A 20,588-nucleotide genomic window follows, 5' to 3' on the forward strand; every position below is an offset into this window, starting at 1 on the left:
CACACACACACACACACACACACACACACACAGCCTAAAGGCACTGTTGGTGAATGCGTGGGCACAAAATATTACTTTAGGCACTAGTACTGATTAGTACTGATTAGTACTGATTAGTAATGATTGATAACTATTAAGACCAAAAATTTGTCACATTTGGATTCATCACTCAATCAGACCTTTTGACCCGTTCAGTTTGGTTCTTGTGCAACTTGCCATGCCTCAGCCTTTCTCCCTGTTTCCCAGCTTCTTGGCAGCCACCCTTGTGCTGAGTCCATTTCTAACAAGGATTCAGTGAACTGTAGGTCGATCAACTGAAGCGTCAGATGCATCTCTCGGTTCCTGTGTCAGGTCTTTGCTGGAGTCTTGTTGTTTTTTTAAGAACGTTCATCTGCTGTAGATAGTTTTTTAGGGCAGCTACCTTTTCTTTTGTTCTCCATTTGTCCAGTTTCTTTCATTCTTTTAAGGATAAGCTGCACACCATGATGAAATGTGCCAAGTTTGGGGGTAACTGATTGTTGGGACACACTGTGTTGGTGCCAAAATGTTATTTAATCAGTATATTATCGTGCTCATTGAACTGTGGTATCTTTGGCATTTTTTGTAGATTCAGCTAAAGAAATGAGAACAAATGACATTTTTCTCTGAAAGACTGCTAGTAGTCTGTTTTCTGTTATGCATAGACACAACACTGGTTCATCTACCGGATCAGGTGCATTTTTATGCTTTAATGAGTCATAGGTCAGAATTGTTGTAGTTTTGCATTTTCTCATTAGATTTTGTAAATTTTCTCTTTGACTTTTTGCTTTTAATTTGCTCTTAAGTTTCACTTTAGTTTCCAGAGTTGATTTGCTTATTTCCATTTAGCTTTTATTGTTTGAAAATGTTTAGTTTAGTTTAGTTGTTAATAGTTTCAGTATTCACTTTACTTATAGTAGTAGTAGTTTACTTGTAATTAGTTTATAGAGTGTGCATATCAGAGGGAAGATTTAGGAAAATTAGTAGAGATACTGATTGACTCACAGACATCAGGCAAGTTTTTCATAAAACTAATAGATACTAAAACACATTACCATGTATTTGTATTTTATTTTAGTTATTTTGCTTTTTGTCCTTCTCACTACCAGTACCATGAAACAATACCTGCAGCTTATTCAGTTGCCACGGGTAGTCCAGAAGGAAGGTTTGCTGTGTCCCCTAGCACAGTCTTAAGTGTGTGGAGGCGTTATCAGGAGAAGGGCTCTTACATGAGGAGAGCTAGAGAGGGCCAACATGGGGGTTAACAGAGACCTCCACGCGTTAGCCAGTTAACAGTACCCTGACTGCTCTTAGGGCCCTGAAGCCATGCCACATTACTGATCGTTTGGTCAGAAACATCATCATGAGTGGCCTGATGGAGGTGATTTTCACAGGACTCTGGCACTTCTCCACCCATTCCTCCTTGTACAAAGGAACAGATCCTAGCCCGTTCCATGGGCATTTTTTACACGGTATATTTTAGGTCAGCATCAAGCAGTTCCAGTGAGATAACAATGAAGATCTTCACAATATTGTTAAAGTAAGTTAAGTATTCTGTAGTGACGCCATATCTTCAGGATTTCTCCTGAGGATGATGAAGGTGTTGCTGCTGAGGACAGGTGGAAGCAGGAGACTAATATGTTGACTGCAGAGTTATAAGTCACAATTTTGTCAGCATGCCAAGACAGTACTGCAGAGCTGGAGACACTGCTGATGCTTCTGTGACTCCCTCTCTGTCTCTCGCTCTCACTGTGTGTGTGTGTGTGTGTGTGTGTGTGTGTGTGTGTGTGTGTGTGTGTGTGTGTGTGTGTGTGTTCAGAGGTGATGGTGGACAGAGCTGCTGAATAATGAACATTGCGGTGTCACTGCAGTAAGGTGAAGCAGTCGCACACACATACACACATCCTCACAAACACTTATATTACCTGATTACACACGTCAAGGACCAAGGACTGGCTTTCATCGTATTTCTCTACTTTACAGGAATTCCTACAAAACAAGCACAAAAAAAATGCAAGAAGTTACAATCTATAGACTAAACGTGCTGTGACACTTTAATTAGCACACACTGTTTCCACAACCATTGAGCTGTGAGCATTTCTCTGCTTTGGTGTTTAGACAGATATCAAAGAAAGACCAGTGATGCACATACACACATGTAGAATCATACTGGTGCTGCTAAACATCTGGAGAGCTCACAAGCTGTAACATACTACATCTCTAACATGTGAAATGAAAGTGAGGAAGACATATATTGCCCTCACATGCTTCTTTGTAAGCCGGTCCTGTTGCAGCGCATACCACGATGAGAGTAAAATGCGAAGCAAGCATGCGTGAGAGAAACGTGCATCAGTACTTACAACAGAAAACAGAGAAACTTGACTTGTTCAGATGTCCTGAGGCCAATAGAATAGGACAAAAGCAGAAAAGTTTGCGGGTTGCACGACAGACGAGGGGGAGGAAAGATGAAGGATGAAAGGGATTAAGCAAGTGAAGGAGGGATTTTGATAAGGGAACAAAGAACAAGAGACAAAGGAGAGCAAGTGAGCGACTGGAGGTGCTTGGCTCAGCATTTTTAATAATCAGCAGATAAAGTTTGGCAATAAACACAAGATGCCAACAGACATGGAAAAGCTGAAACTGGTCCAACGGCTACAGCTGTAACAGCACTTTAAGAGTCTGAATATAACACGTTTGAGAACTGTGTGAATATCCAGTGTATCGGTGATAATGTTATGACCTCAGACCTTCGAGCTCATGGGGCAAGAAAGAAGGTTTTCATGTTTTTGAGACTTACTTGATTGTTCTCTCTTTGTTTTTCTTGGGAATCTGCCTCCCTTTCTTCTCCACCTGAGGTTGCCTTGCCTTTTGTTTCTCTCCTTCTTTTACTTTTTTCTCCGGCAGAGACGAGGTACTGGACGTGTCCTCGTTGCTCAGAGATTTTGAAGGTTTAAAAGGGTCCACAGAAACATCAATATTGTCCGGGTCAAAGCTGTAGGAGCTTCTAGGAAGCACTGGAGAGTTGTTCACCTTGCTATTGCTACCAAATGGATTGAAGTTTGGGTCATCTGACTGACTGGGATCAAAGTTATATGATCCTGTCTTAAGAATAGGAACATCGTCCAAGTTCAAAGGTGTAGAAGAGTCTGAAACTGGAAGAGAAACTTCCAGATCAGGCTCTGAAACTGGCTCTGGTATAGACTGGGGGACTGGTTCTGGTGCTGGCTGTGAAAGTGTTTCTAACACTGTGGGTTCTGGTTCAGGTTTGCAGGAAGCCTCGGATCCTTTGGGCTTCTGCTTCTTTGTAGCAAGTTTACTGATTGTCTTTTTCCCTCCTAGGTTCTTTGGAGGAGGTCTGCTGGCTGGTCCTTCATCCAGGCCAAACTCCATCATCACGGGCTTAACCTCAGATGATGGATTTGTTGTTTCCGAGTGTGCTTGTGCTGCTGAGCTGGCCTCTCCGAGCGGCTCGAGTCTGGGGAAAGAGCCCGGTTCACACGGTGGGGGAGAGTTTTGGATTTTTGATCCGCCGCTGGTGAATGGGTTAAAGCTCTCATCCAAAAGGTCAAAGTTATATGTGACCTTAGGGACAGGAAGCTCTTCTTCCTCGTTTGTGTTAGCAGCGTTATTCAGCGAGGACTTCATTTTCAGAGATGGAGGTTTGGATTTCCTCGTTTTACTCTTTTGAGTAGGCTCTGCCTCGTTGGACAGGCCATTGTATTGTGCCTCTGGTTCAGTAGGAGGTTTCTCCTCAAGGGGCTCTGGAGCTGAGAGGATTTCAGGTTCACTGCTCAGGATTGAATCTGGTTCTGAGGAAAGAGCAGGACCCAGAGCTGGAGCCAGATCTGGGACTGGATCAGCTGCTAGAAGAGTAGCTGGGACTTGGGATGACTCAGAGGATGGAGCCACTTCCTTCTGTGTGGATAAATCAGCAGCAGGCAAAGAGCCCAAATCTGCTGGAAATTTCACCGTTTGTTCTTCTTCTAGGGTCTGAATGTTTATTTCGAGCGGGCCACCCATGGGGACTGCAGGCTCATCCTGACCCATGTTGTGGCTGAGCAGAGTGTCCTGATCCCTGACAGGAGCAGTCACTATCAGGTTCTCCTCCTGCTCCAACTCTGTGGAAGAAATGAGACCCAAAACACCAGAATTAATCATAAAACCAAAACAAGTCTTAAAAATTAATACACACTCCTGCTGCCAGTGCTGTTCTCTTTAATAACACGCCAGCTCAGATGTCAGTGATATCTGATTGGCTCTCTGAAAGCAGGTTAGTCACCAGCCAACTGTTCCAATTGCTGCTGTTGCCATGGTAAAATGTTACTATGAGGGCCATGACATTTGTACAAACTCATGCATATGAAAATAAAATTAAAAAGGTGGAGTGGTTTATCATGTTGTGTGTGTTTTAGACAGTAGTGATGGTGGCTGCTGTGGCGCAATCATTAGCTCCAGGGAAGATTTTGAGACCACAGCATATTTCAGCACGCCTGTCATACTCGCCGTGTTCATGTAACATTATGTTGCCAGGAAACAAGCAAAGCCTGCCGATACTTCTACCCAGTTCCAGTCGGATGTCGCCAAAGTGTCACTTTTGACTCCTTTAGTACAAATATAAACTCTGTTGGTGGCGCTTGTCATGTCAGATAGATCTCACTAAGCTGCACTGCCTGTTTCACCAATAACATGAAAATTATCTATCTGATAAAATGTCATATGTGCCTTAAATAGTATAGGCAGTGATCTGTACTTGTAGTGACCCCAGGCAGATGTCAGTCACATCTCTAACTGTGACCACACCTTTAACTCTGCAGATAAGAGAGAAGGGCAAAACCACACTACCAAAAGGTCCTCATTAATACTTAATACATAACCCTAATTAATCCTACTTTTATTGATCTATAGACGCTGTTTGAATCCTAAAGATTAAAGTAATATATTAAGCTACAGTAGTATTAAAAACTGTTGTTATGCAGATCCAAAATTCTCTACACGTGATGGTTTTCGGTTCTTGTAGATCGACTGTGATCTGTACACTTGTAAATAAAGCCCACTGAGTCAGTGTGGAGAAAATTTCCCTGAGATTGCATCTCAGTTACATTGTCAACAGAAAACAGTTTAATAGGTTATAATATAGTAGTGATTCGTTTAACCCCGCTGAGATCAAATTGGGCTTATATGGTCCGTCATCTAAAGTGAGTTGCACACCCATAAAATAGTTATAAACTGTCATCACGCAGATGCTGATGTAGTAATGGAGACTTTGGATGGACACAGGCAAACACTGGCATTAGCATGTTTACTATCAACGATGTTTCCAGAGATGCTTCAGCTCCTCCCTGCCCGAGATCAAACTTAGAAACAGCTGTAGGGAGAGATGTTTGCAGTTTGAATGGAAACTCCCTCCTCTCTCCACACTTTCTGACCTTTGCAACTTACTCTTTTATAAAATGTTGTTGGAGCTGTTTTACAGGATGGACTTAATCCTACGAAAACCACAACAGCCACACAAATATGAGGACTACTAAAAATCAACTACTAAAAATCAACATGGGCCCAAAGCATGATAGCTTTGGGCCCATGGCTTGCTTTGTGCTCCCTTCATACTGACCTCTGTCAGTGACTACTACAAAGCAGGGCGGGGCTTTAGATGAAGCTTTTGTTGAACCTGTTGAATTCCAGAGCAAAGGCCTTTCCCACACTCTGCTACAGGCTCCTCCTTTTGGTGATTCAAAGGACAAAGTCAAGGCTTCATCACACCCAAAATCCTTCCTCATCTGCAAACCAGCTTAAATACCAAGCATGCAGAGCATATTTGGCCACCTTCAGGTATTAACCTTAATTATGTTTAATGAAGTGCATTCTGCATTTGACTGCTTGTCTGTACCCCACATCGTAAGTCATTACTCAATCACACAAACGTTCATTTTAGCATTAAAAAAACATTATTTTGTTGACACACTCTAAACACATGTCCCTCTTGTTGACTATGAAGATAAACACAAATGTGACACCTGAGCATTTAGTGAAGCATCTACCCTTGTTTCCATGGCAACCTTGAAGCTACTGCTTTGTGTTGTGCACTCGAACAAGCATTTCTTCTCATATGTTGAATACTGTAGAGCTACTGCTGTTAAGATGTTACAGTGGACAGCTTCTCATCATCGCATTTCTGTCTGTCTGCTGTTGGCCTCACCTGTTTTGTCTGCATCAGAGTTGTTGTTCTCCAGCTCTCCTGGGATGGTCGGCGGGGCGCGGACAGGAGTCGCTGCCTCAGGAGTCGCTGCCTCAGGAGTGCCAAAATGACCCTCTGAGTCAGAGCTGCGGTAGTCAGCGAGAGATACATATGAGAGAGAGAAAGATTAAAACATTCAAAACATTAGAAAGGAGCACAGAAGTGATCATATTACAAAAACAGAGAGCACGAGACAGAAAAACTCCTGCTGCCAAAAATAAAAATGAAAGACAAATAAAAATGAAAACCAAACAAAACAAAAACAAACAGATGCACTATATTGATTCCTGGTATCATAATGTACAGATAGTCCCAGGTCAGACCAAGGGTGGAATTCGCCTCTTGTGCTACATAAATAAATACTTTTTAGAAGCATGAAGAGGTGAAAATACAACATCTTGCAACCCCCTGGTGGTAGCATCACCACCTGGGGGTTAATAGTACTACAGAATAATGATTTCTATATTGATTTAGAGCAGGGGTATTAAACATTAGGCCTGGGACCAGAACTGGCCCAACAAAAACTGCGCATTGTCGGTCTTTGGGAGATGTAAAGGAGGGAAAACAAATTGTTAAAATTAATTTTACTTATAAAAAACTGCTCCATGGAAAATCATAACACACCAAAGTAATTAAGTAATTGATAAACAATTAAATAAGAGAAAAATTCATGTTTTTTTTTTTTCATTTTCTTTGTTCCTTTTCACAATTACAGGACAGTCAGGGCAACAAGCAACCAGAATTTCTTTCTAAAATTTTAAGCATTCGTTGCTTATAATTTAAGGTCAAAGAATTGTGCTGACAGACGTCTTTTCATTTACTACAGCAGCATTTCTTAATGAGCTGAGATGAAATATTGAAAATGTACATGTTTTTCTTATATAAAGATATCTGCAAGTGACAATGCATATTTAAACCTACACTGAAAGGAAGAGCCATTTCACAAGTGACGCATGATGTAAATTAAGTTTGACATCTAGAGGATTCTGAGTAACAAAAATCAAATATAAAAATCACATTTTATTGCAACTTAAATGTGCCACTGTCCCAGCTATTATCCTCTGCTGTTGCATTATGCCTTGGAAAGACTCAGTATCTGAACTGGTGAAGGAGTGAAATACAGATAAAGTGAAAGATATATAGAGGAAGAGGAAGTGCAAGTAAGCCAGCCCACTATTTCCTGTTACATTGCTAGAATCATGGGGTATGAAGTATGAAACTGTAACATCCAAGCTGTAAATGATGTATTAAATCAGAATATGAACATTAAAACAGAATAAAATGATGTGTGATTTTATAACATTGCATCATTCGATTAGATCTAGCAGTAAGAATTGCTGTTGCTCTGGTTGAATCTAATTTCACAGGATAGTAAACATGGATTTTGTCATTTGATTACTTGATACCCGATGACAGGATATTGTGTCTAGTTGAGTGTGCAAGAGTGGAAACAGTTGTGAGCTTACTTGGAGCAATAGTAAGTATCCATAGTGTCAAAGCAGGTACACGAGGACCTGATAACTTGGGAGCCTGTTGTGTTTGTGTGATCTGAGCAATGATTACCTCGTTGAGCTACCTGCCTGTGCAGTGTGAGTGTGTGCGTTCTTGTACAGATCTGACAACGTGCCAGTGAGTCTAAGAAAAACACTCAAACGTGGTGACAATCGAAAGCACAGCCACACCACAAATGTGTCCGCCCTGCAGGACAACGCAGCACGCGAAATATAAAAAATGACACCAATATTTTTTCTCCTCCTCCCTTTCCTCGGCCTATTTCATCAAACCCTTAAAACAGCAGAGATTCTTCAACCTGACAGGCCGACGAGCAGGTAAATAAAACTGTGTGAGCCACCCTATCAGTAGTCACGGGGGCTCCAGCGCAACACTTGCCTGCAGCCTTGAGATCTCTCCTCCTCGTCTTCGTCTACTCTCTCTCCACGTTGCTCCCTCTCCTCGCTGGCCTCCTGCCCGTCTTCATCCTCCTCTCCCTCTCCCCCGCGCACTGCCGTCCATGTCCATTTAGCCCATGACACGGGTGAGAGCCAAGACATCACTCTTTATTCCAGCAGGGTCCTCTGACCCTCTCTCACCGATAGCCGTGGATTGGTTTCCAGCACTTGACTGATCCTTTTCTGATTCTTCCTCAGGTTTCCACCCAACCAACAGCTCTCACATCTTTCTATAGAGGTTCCCACTTCTCACACTTCTCAGTTTCCCATGAAGGGAACTACACATTTTTACACTACCCAACTTCTATATCACTAATCTCAAAATTACAAAGACTTGAGCTGCGTTCTCTGCCCTTCTTATTCTTATTTCCAGTCACGCTCTCGTCTCTGTCGCTCTCTCTCCCTCTGTCTCTGTGGCTGAATACCTCAGCTCTGATCAGCTGGTTTATCAAATGCTGTGCTCACTCTCTTCTCCTCTCAACCCCCTACAAACTCTCCCCTCCACCTCGGAACAGCTCACTGACAGAAAATGCAGTGGGGGAAGGCAGTGAGCTGTCAGCTCAAAGAATGAATGCAGCTTCTCTTTAGGCTTCTACATGACTTCCCCCACGGTTGAAGAATGGTATGTCCCTGTCAGGCCGCTCTTCCACTCTGAAGCAGAAGGAGGGAGTCACAAAACACACACCGAGGGAGGAGGAGGAGGAGGAGAAGGCCTAGGGAGTGGAGGTAGAGGAGGAGCAGAGCTGTTTGGGGCTCCACATTTTATAGTCCAGAGAGAGGTTAGGAATGTGGGGCTGGATCTTAAAGCCCCTCCACCCCCACTCCTTTGTAGACTGTTTAACAGTTAACTGTTTCTCCCATCCAGTGGCAGCCAGACATGCATGACCAGGGGAACCAGTTCTGCATTTCTGTTGGAAAGCCCCAGCAGATATACCTGGCTGGATTCAATTTGTCTGAGGTAGCAGTTCAGACCACTGAACTGGCAGGAAACCAAAGTCTTCAACGCAGTCAGGAACGGGTGGTAAAAAAAACAAAACACCCCACTGTAGCAACTTAGAAGGAGAAAATTGGGTCTTAAATCTCTCAACAGAGCAATAAAATGGCCCTCTAAATACAGCAAAAAAGTCATTCACTACATTTCCATGAAAACCAACAGAAAAAAAAAATATAAAAAAAATATATACGTGTGTGTGTGTGTGAGTGTGTGTGTGTGTGTGTGTGTGTGTTACAGAGAACCCAAAAGTGGCTTGCTTCTAGGACAATGATTTCAAATGTGCTTTTTTTTATTACATGCAATAAAAGGTGAACTTCTTAAAAGTTGAGAAAATCTATCATCCTGCCAATTATATCAGACCTTTATTTACTTTTACACAAGACAAACACAGCAACAGATCATCTGGAGAATAGTTTAAGTTGATCTAGGTGGTTCTAGATACAAGAGAAGTCTAGAAATAGACAATGTCTGTAAATTAATATATCACATGAAGAGACAATCTCAAGCAAATGATGTCAGTAAAGAAGAAAAACACTCACAATACACATACAGAACAGGGGGCAGTGGCATATCCATGTATAACTGGCTAATAAGAGCTATACAGCAGTTTTTGCTGTAGATTTTCTGCACTCCTTCAACCACCTGCTGCAACAGCAAAAGCTTCTTGTGTTTACCCAGACAGACAGCACAATAATACATCCTATTTCTGTAGTCTTGTTGTATTAAGGTGCCAGAAACTTCAAGGCTTGGTTCGTCTGCTGAGCTGCTAAACTCCTCCCAAGTTCCCATCGAGGAGCAAATACACAGACGTGCTTCAGTCAGGCTCAAAGTTTCCACATTTGACCAGAAAGGGTGGAGTTTTCTACCCGCTTATTTACAGTCTGATTCTGGTAAAGATTGTGCCTGGAGTGAGGACAAAAACTGTTCCTGCATACTAAAGACATCATCTCACAAGCATGAAGAACTACTTGTGCTTTTATCTTTGAGTTGGTATCTGTTTATTTTATTTTTTTTGCCTGTGAAATGTTTGTTTGTGAAAGACAACATTTTTACTTTTTTTTTTTAAGTCACAGAGTAGCAGCAAAGTCCTACCTTGGGTTGGGTTTTACTAGGAGAATAGATTAGCATCTTCCCACAAGTTACACGAGTGGTAATCCTGATCACTGATCGATATTTACGTCACGTTTGCGTGATAGAAACAAAGGTGTGTTTCAGTGCAGAAGAGGAAGTCTGCATATTTAAACCTTATAAACCTAATAAATAGCTCCTTCTATCGGTGGTGAGGGGTCTCTGAAGATGCATGCGAGACAGGGATAAGCATGTTATATAAGTAAAGGTGCCTATGACTTCCCCTACTAAAAAATATACATATAAAATGAGAACTATACGTTGAGATCTTTTTTTTTTTTTTTAAAAAGCCAGAAAATAACATTGAACTGAGTACTAATATCTTTTGTTTGCCATTTACAAACCATCGAGGTTTGTGGACCAGTGCTTTACTTATCTAAAAACGGCATCAATAAACATCAGCATGAGGCAGCTGTGTGTGTGAATGTGTGTGTGTGTCTCCAGATAAAAGACCACCCCATACTTAACGGCTGCCACAGCCACAGACCAGAAAGCTTCAGCCAAGGAGTCTGAAGCACCACCAGAATCCAAACACAACTCAAAAGAGCTCAGATTTCAAGCCCAGCACGAGGTAGCCAACAGGCATTTTCTAGAAAACAGAAAGTCACTAGTAACAGACAGAATAACAATCTGGCCTCTCCCGCTACTGTGATGTTTATTCTAAGCTGACACATCAGTTGAAATTCTGACTTTCCTACTACAAATACACTAACTGCACACTTATGTTTAGTCTCTGTGTCAATATGGCTGCAACCGATATTGGAAACAATGCGGAGATCAAATGTACAAACTGTATTCAGGCTGTGTCAACAGTCATCACTTTAAATGTTCTATCACCATAAATAGAGTGGGAGACAATAGAGGAACCATGTGATTATATAACAGCCATTCCTGTGGAGCCTAAAATAAGTGCAGACACACAAAGAGATGGCTTGGTCTCAGCAAATCCCAGAAAACTAACTGAATGTTCCCGGAAATTAATTAATGTAAAAAGAATGGGACATAAAGGGCAGAGGATGAAGAGCCGAGGAGAAGGAAAACAAAGAGGAAGGAAAATAATGAGCACGCTGCCACAGGACTGCAGTAGCTATGTGTGTGTGTGTGTGTGTTTGAGGAACAGAAATGGGAGAGGAAGAACCTGCAAATAAATAACCCATGCTAGCACAATGGTTTCTTACTTCTGCCTTGTGAGGAAAACTAACACGTCAGGCCAGCAAATGTGTGAAGCTCTAAGTGACACACTTGCAGTAATGTGACATGGCACTTTCAACAGCTAGCTGAAGAAAAAACTACAAGATGTGATCACATTCTTCCAGAGATGAGTGCAAGTAAAACTACTGCAAATGTCACACCACGCCTCAGTAATCTGCTCCTCTGAGCTGGCAAGCTGCAGAATCAGTCGACTGCACAGGCATCTAGTGGTCAAAAAGCATAATAACAACCAGAAAAACTTCACAAAATTTCATCAGGTGAAAAACTTAATAAAAACCATGCATTATCTTTTTTTTACCGTAATTGCTATATGACAAGCACGCATAGAGTAAAGTCTCGGTTCATAGTCAACAGGCTCAGTATTGCTAAGAAGGTATTTTTTTGTGTATTACTCAGAAAACTGACTTTTCCCATCCATTCATCTTCTTCTGCTTATCCAGGGGGCCAGTTCACGGGGGCCTCAGCCTAAGCAGAGAAGCCCAGACCTCCCTCTCCCCAGCCACCAAGCCTCCAGCTTATCTGGGGGAGCACCAAGGCGTTCCCAGGCCAGCCGAGAGATATAATCTCTGCAGTGTGTCCTTGGTCTGCCCCGGGGCCTCCTCCCAGTGGGACATACCCAGAACACCTCACCCAGGAGGCATCCTTGTCAGATGTCCAAGCCACCTCAACTGGCTCCTTTCGATGTGACTTTTTCCATGACGTGCTTAACTTCATGGAAGTGATTGTTAAACTGGTTCTCTGTCTTGAAAAAAATATTTGGAAAAACCATCAAGCGCTACGATGAACCTGGCTCACATGAGGCCCGCCCCAGGAAAGGAAGCCCAAGAATCACCTCTGCTTCTGAGGATAGATTCATCCGAGTCACCAGCCTCAGAAATCGCAAGTTAACAGCACCTCAGATTAGAGCCCAGATAAATGCCACACAGAGTTCCAGTAGCAGACACACCTATACATCAGCTGTTCAGAGGAGAGTGCTCGAATCAGGCCTTTATGGTCAAGAAGCCACTACTAAGAAAAAACAACAAGCAGAAGAAATTTATTTGGGCCAAGAAACACAAGGAATGGACATCAGATTAGTGGAAATCTGTGCTTTGGTCTGATGAGTCCAAATTTGAGATCTCTGGTTCCACTCGCCCTGTCTTTGAGTGACGCAGAGTGATGGAGTGCTGCGCCAGATGGCCTGGCTTCCACAGTCACCTGACCTAAACCCAGTCGAGATGGTTTGGGATGGACCGCAGAGTGAAGGCAAAAGGGCCAACATTGCTCAGCACCTCTGGGAACTCCATCAAGACTGTTGGAAAACCATTACAGGTGACGAGCACATGAAAGCTCATCGAGATAATGCCAAGAGATAAAGCAGTAATCAAAGCAAAGGGTGGCTGTTTTGAAGAATCTAAAATATAAAACATGTTTTGAGTTATTTCACACTTTTTTGTTTTTTGTTTTGTTTTTTCTGTTATGTTCAGGCCTACCTCACCCTGTGTAAAGACATAAATGCCCCCTAAACATAATAACTGGTGTTGCCACCCTTAAGAGCAAGAACTACAATCAAGCATTTCTGATAATGAATCTTTGACGTTACAATTTTGGTCATGTCTTCTTTACAGAATTGTTTTAATTTAGCCACATTGACGGGTTTGATAATGAATGGTTTAAGGTCAAAGCATCTCAAATGGATTTTATTCCAGACTCTGATTAGGTCGCTTAAAATATTCACTTTTTTTCTTCTTCTTTTGAGGCATTCAGAGGCAGATTTGCTGGTGTGTTTTGGGTCATTTCCCTGCTGCATAACTCAAGTAAGCTTGAGATTCAGAAATTCTCCTTCAGGATTTTCTAGTAAACGGCGGAATTCATGGTTCCATCAATTAAGGTGAGTCGTCCAGGTCCTGAAGCAGCAAAACAGCCCCAGACCATCACACTACCACTACTACTAAAATACTGTGTTAGTTTAGTGCAGATGTGACTTAGATCTTTGAAAAACTTCAGCTTTTGTCTCATCAGTCAACAGAATATTTTCCCCAAAGTCTTGGGGATCAAGATGTTTTTTGGCAAATGTGAGGTGAGACTTTGCGCTGTTTCAGTCAGCAGTGGTTTTCTCCTTGGAGCTCTCCGGTGGATGATATATTCACACTTTCTTATTGTTGAATATTGTTGAACTCTGACCTTAATTGAAGCAAAAGAGGACTGCAGTTTTTCAGATGTTGTTCTGGATTCTTTTGTGATCTCCTGGATGAGCCGTTCATGTGCTCTTGGAATAATTTTGTTAAGCTGAACATTTCTGTTCCACAAATAGAGAAAATTGCTTCTTGTTTTCTCCATTTGTCCATAACAGCTCTTCCTGTGGTTAATTCAACAGGTCTGGCAGTAATTAGGTTTAGGTGTCATTAGCGACACTGAACTTAGTGTTTAAAAAAAAAAGTAGTTAATCATGGTTAATTCAGGATTTAACAAGATGGGCAATTACTGTTCCACACAAGGCCAAGTAGATTTGGAGCCCCCCCCGCCGAAATCAACAATTAAAAACTGCATTCTATGTAATTAGGTTATAATGTCTGATGATCTGAAACATGTGTGACAAGTATACAAAAATAAAAAAATCAGAAAAGGGGCAATGCTTTTTCACAGCATTGCAACCTATTAAAGCCTTTTGAATGCCAGTATATTCATTCAAGAAAATCCAGATAAATGTGATAGCGTAGCATAACAAAACAAAATAACTATATCTATGCTTTTTATGATAGTTAATGCTTGCAAATTAACATTAGCAATAATTTTCTTAGCCTCTTGGTAACAGGGCCAGCCTTTTGCTGGGTTTCTGTTCCCTCTTATGTAAAATTGAACTAAAACAGTAATTTAAATGAGAAGCAGACACCTACAAAGTAAGTCAAAACAAATCAAAAATGAAATGTGGACGCACAAAAAGACAGGAAAGACAAGAAAAGACGAACAGTTAAATTAATTGTTCATTTTAGTGGTTTGTGTAACTATGAACGCGGTCCACCGTTAGGTGGCGGTAAAGATCCTCATAACAGGGAAAGAAGTCCGCCACACCTAAAGAAGACGTACTTCCGTCGTGACGCAATCGTTAGTAGTAAATGGCGGTCACCAACAGGCCGGACTATAAACATTTCCACGGTTCCAACTGTAACTGTCTAATTATCATCAAAACATGTACTCGGCTGTATCGCACATACAGGATAGTTATAAGATGTTTATTTTCAACTTTCAGGTCGGCTCATGCTCCGTGCTGAGAGGAAGTTTACAACTAAAAGGACCAAGAAAACGAAAGAAACGGTAAGAAGAAACGGGTGTTAATATCTGTGCTCAGTTCGCTTATACACGCGTGCAGTTACATGACTTGATAAACACCCCGTGTGTTACATATGCGGACAGGTCTACAGGTTTTTTCATATACCCGTTGCTGCCTGCTAAGCGCTATCGTTTTGTTTTAGGTTAACAAATGGAGAACGACGACAGTCACGAAGAAAAAGACACGGAGCCTGAAGTGGCCGAACTCCGGCTGAAAGTCGAATCTTTGAAACAGGAGCTCAAAGAGTGCCGAGCCGAGCTGGCCAAGTTACAGAAGCAGCTGAGCCACTCCGAAAGACTGCAGCGGAGCACGGAGGGCTATAACGAAGACCTGAGGAAGCAGGTCAGTTCAAATGAAAAGAAGCCAAACATATCATAGAGATGGGAGACATATCCTCCAAATTATATCACGATGCAACAAAAGATTTTGCGATAAAGAAATTCTCACAATATGGAGATCGATTTTATTTTCCAATGAGCTACTGTCATGGATTACCGACTTCCTAATTTAAAGCAGCAGCACTGTTACAGTGAGATAGCAGTGGCACAGCATTAATCAAACAACAGCACAACATTAGCCTAAGTGGTGTTTTCATCTGGAAATCTTTAAAGGTAATTAGAATCACTTCACTGTCTAACTCTTTAGGAGCTGCACAATATTATCACAGAACAAACATTGAAAAATAATCTCTACCTGCTTTGTGTATTTAAACCGTCTGCTTAAAGTCTTGATTCTCCACCAAATAACTTCATCGTTGTTTTCCATTTGTGTTTGATCTTCCTGTTACATGGAGTGTAACTAGTGAGTGCTCTGAATGATGCTCGATGGAGTCAAATGTTTACTATCATGTTGCCAGTATCTCCTCTTTCTCAGCCTGATTATACTTTGCGGTGTGTTTTTGTGGTGGTCAAACAAATTTGTCACTTTGCTTTGTTGGAGGTACTAAATGGTAACTGGAGGCTAGCACTCGGATATAACCAGGCTTGTCTTATTGTTGCGTACCGAGTAAACGAGTTGAATTACTGTAGCAATGATAATGAGATATGACATTTTTAATATGATGCAAAAATCTACACCGGCATTAATGCAGATAATCTAGACAGTCTAGATCTAAATGATGTCATATAGTAGTTTTGTTTGTTCTGAGGTGTATCTTGAGCCAGTTTAATGTTTAAAGTGGCAAAAGGGTCCAAGGTTTATTTATTTTTTTAACCTAAGTTGTGCTCTATTTTTCTGCATTATGGTTTAAACCAAGAAAGGAAATCAATTTGAATTTTTGAATGTTTGCGCACTGAATTTTATCTCAATGTGTGTTGGTTCAGGTCGACCAGCTGAGTGCAGAGATTCATGAACGGAAGAAAAAAGATAAAGACAAAGTCGACTGTGAAACTCAAACAGAAGAACATGTATGGACAGAAACTGGTGTGTTACTTTCACATGCGCATGAATGAAATTTGCTCATTGTGTCATTAAGTTTAAAAACAGCCTAAAGCTGTTTTAATATTCCTTTTCAGATTATTATAATTACTACTATGGAGACTACGGTCTGAACTCGGAGGGAGCAGACACTCAGGAAAGCCTGAACACGGTGCCAGCTGATTATGAGGCAGCAGAGAGCTCAACAACAAATCAAGCAACAGCTGCAGATGTGTCAGTTCAGCCAGACCAGACCAGTTTAGCGGTCACAACAGAGGTATCCATGTGTGTCTTTTTATTTTTATTTTTATGTTAGCATTCCTATACTTATAAAAAGAGTCATATTCCATTTATAGTCACCATTATAAAACTATTTGTGTTTCAGGGGAGCGATGGAGGATCTATAGCAGATATGTTGAGGGCCACTGCTGAGGAAGCTATGACACAGACTGGGTTTGTGTTTGATGAGACTTCTGGGATGTATTATGACCACAGCACGGGCTTCTACTACGACTCGGTGTGTGAGCTGTAAAGTTTGGCAGTTTATAATAGAAATTATTTTAGAGGAAGTTTAGTTTGGCACACATTTCTGACATTTTTCACCCCTGTCCATCAGGCCAGTCAGTTGTACTACGATGCCAACTCTGGCATTTACTACTACTACGATGCAGAGAGTGGACGATACCAGTTTCATTCCAGGATTGAGGTTCCTGCTGTGCAGAGTAGTGCAGAGCCGTATCAAGAAAAAACAGACGCTGATAAGAAAGGCAGAAAATTCAAGAAAGGAGTCAAGAAAACATCACAGGATGATAGGGTATGTAATAGTGCAAGATTTTATTTATGCATTCCTTAAAAATGTTACATTTTGTTGCTGACAGCTGGCTTTGACCTTTCAGTTCCCTCTTTAAAATCCAATTTGTTTTGCTGGTCTCAGTCTTCAAATAGATATTTTTTTCTTTCTATATGAAGCTAGTTGACTTAAAGACTATTCCTCTGACCTAGGTGCAAGAGGTGACTAACTCTTTGGCTAAAATGAAGATTTCCTCTTACTGGAAAACTCCTTCCTACAGAGGTATACCTTTTTAATATTAATGTGCAAAAGATTTAAAAGTATGTGTTTGCTTTTTGTTCTTTAAAAAACTGAAAATTAGCTTCTTATTGTACACAGCACCTTAACAATCTTTAAAGGTGACACAGTGAGTCAAACACTGACCCTGGTCTCTGTGTTGCCTGCATTCAATCCTGTTGTGTGAGATACGGCTAATAAAGAGTTAGTGAAGTGAAAAAGTAAACCCATGAACCTCAAAGGACGCAAATAATAGGTTGCTGAAGCTCAGCTCAACACTTAGAATTTGCTGTCAGGCCTGATTTAACCTGGTAAAGGTCTTTAGTGTATTCTCTTTGAAGACTGAGACCGTCTATAAGCTTTCTGTGCCAAAAGATTGGGGATCCACAGTACAAAGTCCAGCTTTCACAGCAGATGGTAGTTTCACTGCTCACTGTCTTAATGACAGGAAGTGAAAAATGACGATGTAAAGCTGGAAGAAGACGAGGCCGACTGGGTTGAAAGGCAAACGACTAAGAAGAAGACAGAATCACGGAAAGCGAAACGAAGGTCTCGCAGTCCAGATGTGGCTCCACGGCGAAAAGACTCGTCCAAACGCAAAGAAGACGGCGACAAATATCCATCAAAGAGAAAAAAGCAGAAAAACGGCTCGCACCATGACGATAAGGGAGACTCAAGGAAGAAAAGGAAGAAATCTAAGTCGGAAAAACATAAAAAGAAAAAGAAGGCCACTCGGAGTGATGGATCTGAGGGGAACAGTGAACCAGAAGAGGGTGAGATCACAGAGTCAGAGAGGGAAGAATGGGAGTCTACCCCCTCGTTCTCGTCGCCCTCGAGCGCAGCCTCAATGGAAAGTCCTGAATCAGAAATGGACACACAGAGTCAAGAAGGTGAGAAGTAAGAGTAGTCTGAATTAACTCACATGGCGTGCACAGTTTGTTTTATCTGGGGCAAGTTTGTTTGATGGACCCGTCACTTTTTGGTAATGCTTGTAGCTGTCTGAGACTTGTCATATTTTTGTGAATATGAGTGTGTGGTGCTTTATTTTTTTTTCCTTGTAGTCAAAGACATCTGGCCTCCCTGTGTAAGAGTGACTGTGGTCAGGTCTCCTGTGCTGCAGGTGGGCACTCTGTTCATCATCACAGCCGACTCTCCAGCCACCATTGGCAGGTCTGTGGGGTTGTTTTCTGTTGCTGTTTGGTGATTGCATGGCAGCAGAAGTGTATTTTGTTCACACATTGCAACAGTGGGAAATTTTAGCACTTTAGTTGCAGTTTGAATTAAATCACTCACAAGATTTCAGAGCCGTTGTTAAAACTATGAGTAGTCAGTAAAAAGAGGTTAAATTGATCTCTCTGTCATATAATAGCCAAGTGAAGACAACATGCTGTCTTTTGTGTTTTCAGAGAGAAAGATATGAACCACGCAATCCGAATACCAGAAATGGGAGTCAGCAAGGTACCTCTCCTTTCCGCTTTCCTGCAGGGATGGAAGTTACTCTGTTATGAATGATTGTCTTTAGTTAACACAGGCTTATGTGATCTTTCTAAATGCCAGTATGTTTGTGGTTCCAGTTCCATGCAGAGGTGTATTTTGAACAGGAGCAGCAGAGCTACATGCTGGTGGACCAGGGAAGCCAGAATGGAACGGTGATCAATGGCAACCGCATCTTACAGGTGAGCATTTTGTTTACGTTTGAGTTGAAAAGAAAAAAGCAAACAAAACCTGAACTTAGCCGATACCACGTCAATGATACTTTCATCTGCAGCCCAAAACCAAGTCTGAGCCACATGCACTGATGCACGGCGATGAAGTGAAGATGGGAGAGACTGTGTTGTCCTTCCATATCCATTCAGGGAACGATACCTGTGATGGTTGTGAGCCCGGTCAGGTGATGGCTCACCTCAGCAAGCACAAGAGAGAAGACAACACTGGTGAGCTACTTAAAGTGAAACACGTCCACAGAGAGGGGAATATCTTCTTTTTTTTTTTTGCATAGATTCATGAAACAACAGTGAGCCTGCTCTTGTTGTAAAAGCTGTGCTCTTACCCAGTGTGAGATTACACTCCTGAGTTTGCTGCTGTTGTTTTCTAAAGGTCCTGCTCTCACCAAAGAGGATAAAGAATCACTGCGACAGAAAGAGCTGAAGCAGATGAAGGCCAAATATGGCCTGCAAGTGAGTGCAAACCTTGGTGCAGTCATAAGTTTTAACCCTCTTGTCTTTTCTTTTCCTTTTTTATAATAATGGAGGCACTCATTTCTCTGCTTTTCTGCAAACAGAGCGGTGACTTTGAGGAGACGAAAGCCTTGAAGAACCCCAAATATAAGGATCGAGCAGAATCTCGAAGGCAAACAGTGGGCAGTGAGGGTGCTTTCCAACGCGATGATGCACCGGCTTCTGTTCATGAGTAAGTGTTAGCAAATGGCTGTAGTTCCACCTGATGGGAAATGCTAGATTCAAGTGTTGATCATTCACTGTGTCTGTTTTCTAAAAGGGAGATCAGTGAAGTGAATAAAGGACGGAAGATGCTGGAAAAGATGGGCTGGAAGAAAGGAGAGGGACTGGGTAAAATGGGAACCGGAATGAAAGACCCGGTAAGACGATCCGCTGATTCTGCTGGTGGAAGTTCTCCTTTGTTTCAGTGCAAAACAGCAATGTGATTCAATTGTCTTCCTTTTCCGTTCCCGTCTTCACAGATTCAACTGAAAATCCGAAAGTCCCAGTCGGGTTTGGGAGCAGCTGCCGCCATGTCTCTGGACGACGCGTCTTTGACTAAATCAAAGTCCCAAAAGAACTGGGAGAAGGCGCGAGAGAGGTTCGCTGATACCCGCCAGCCTGACTCGCTCGTGCCCAAAACCCAGAAGAACACTTCACCCAAAGCCTGGGTCAGATCGGAAGAGACGGAGACCACACCGAACAGCTTTCAAACAGAAGGCCAAAGTTAGGAGTCAGAAGAGAATTTCCACAGATTTAAAAACTGGGCACTTACGCATATTGACACCAAGAGGAAATGTGTCGTTTTCATTTATTTCCTCAGCTGTGAAGAGTCATGCAACCAGTTGAGACTAAATTGAGTTTTACCTCTATTCTTAAGAGTACAGGATATGCCCTCATTATTTTACTGCCACCGTAAAAACAAACAAATAAACATTATTGACCTGTCCTTCAGTGCTGTGCAGTTATATCCTCACTTACAGTGGTTAGGTAACTCTTATTTAATGTAGACCACAATAAGAGTTGCTGAAGGATTGAACTGGA

General features: G+C 41.9%; 2 protein-coding genes across 3 annotated transcripts in view; one reads left to right on the forward strand and one right to left on the reverse strand.

Annotated features, from left to right (window-relative positions):
• The window catches only part of tacc1 (transforming, acidic coiled-coil containing protein 1), a 24,039-nt gene extending 15,121 nt beyond the window's left edge, over window positions 1-8,918 (reverse strand). The window contains exons 1-4 of the mRNA XM_013910358.1: window positions 8,144-8,918; window positions 6,215-6,339; window positions 2,816-4,136; window positions 1,944-2,007 (exon numbers count right to left, since the gene is read on the reverse strand). Coding sequence (XP_013765812.1) covers window positions 1,944-2,007; window positions 2,816-4,136; window positions 6,215-6,339; window positions 8,144-8,304 — 1,671 coding nt within the window. The 5' untranslated portion in view covers window positions 8,305-8,918. The remainder of the gene's footprint in view (window positions 1-1,943; window positions 2,008-2,815; window positions 4,137-6,214; window positions 6,340-8,143) is intronic.
• A 5,669-nt stretch (window positions 8,919-14,587) lies between these two features.
• aggf1 (angiogenic factor with G patch and FHA domains 1) lies at window positions 14,588-20,493 on the forward strand. Of its 2 annotated transcripts, none has more exons than XM_005731309.2 (16): window positions 14,588-14,680; window positions 14,766-14,830; window positions 14,989-15,188; window positions 16,169-16,268; window positions 16,361-16,539; window positions 16,648-16,779; window positions 16,879-17,076; window positions 17,265-17,334; window positions 18,390-18,498; window positions 18,735-18,786; window positions 18,903-19,004; window positions 19,097-19,262; window positions 19,426-19,505; window positions 19,610-19,737; window positions 19,825-19,924; window positions 20,027-20,493. In XM_005731309.2, the coding sequence occupies exons 3-16, from the start codon at window positions 14,997-14,999 to the stop codon at window positions 20,273-20,275; spliced, it is 1,857 nt and encodes a 618-aa protein (XP_005731366.1). In that variant the 5' UTR covers window positions 14,588-14,680; window positions 14,766-14,830; window positions 14,989-14,996; the 3' UTR covers window positions 20,276-20,493. The 2 variants fall into 2 exon arrangements, with proteins under 2 accessions (XP_005731366.1, XP_005731365.1); XM_005731308.2 differs by lacking the exon at window positions 17,265-17,334 and adding an exon at window positions 17,777-18,218.
• The last annotated feature ends 95 nt before the right edge of the window (window positions 20,494-20,588 follow it).

The sequence above is a fragment of the Pundamilia nyererei genome, unplaced genomic scaffold (genome assembly GCF_000239375.1).
Source record: "Pundamilia nyererei isolate P.nyererei 1_Seehausen unplaced genomic scaffold, PunNye1.0 scaffold00042, whole genome shotgun sequence".
Lineage (NCBI taxonomy): Eukaryota > Metazoa > Chordata > Actinopteri > Cichliformes > Cichlidae > Pundamilia > Pundamilia nyererei.

Bases quoted from the DNA above. Each gene is read 5' to 3' on its own strand.
- aggf1 (XM_005731308.2), top strand. From the start codon at position 14,997: ATGGAGAACGACGACAGTCACGAAGAAAAAGACACGGAGCCTGAAGTG. The intron at 17,077-17,776 runs GTATGTAATAGT...TCTTAATGACAG, and splicing joins AAACATCACAGGATGATAGG to GAAGTGAAAAATGACGATGT. The intron at 19,738-19,824 runs GTAAGTGTTAGC...GTTTTCTAAAAG, and splicing joins GCACCGGCTTCTGTTCATGA to GGAGATCAGTGAAGTGAATA.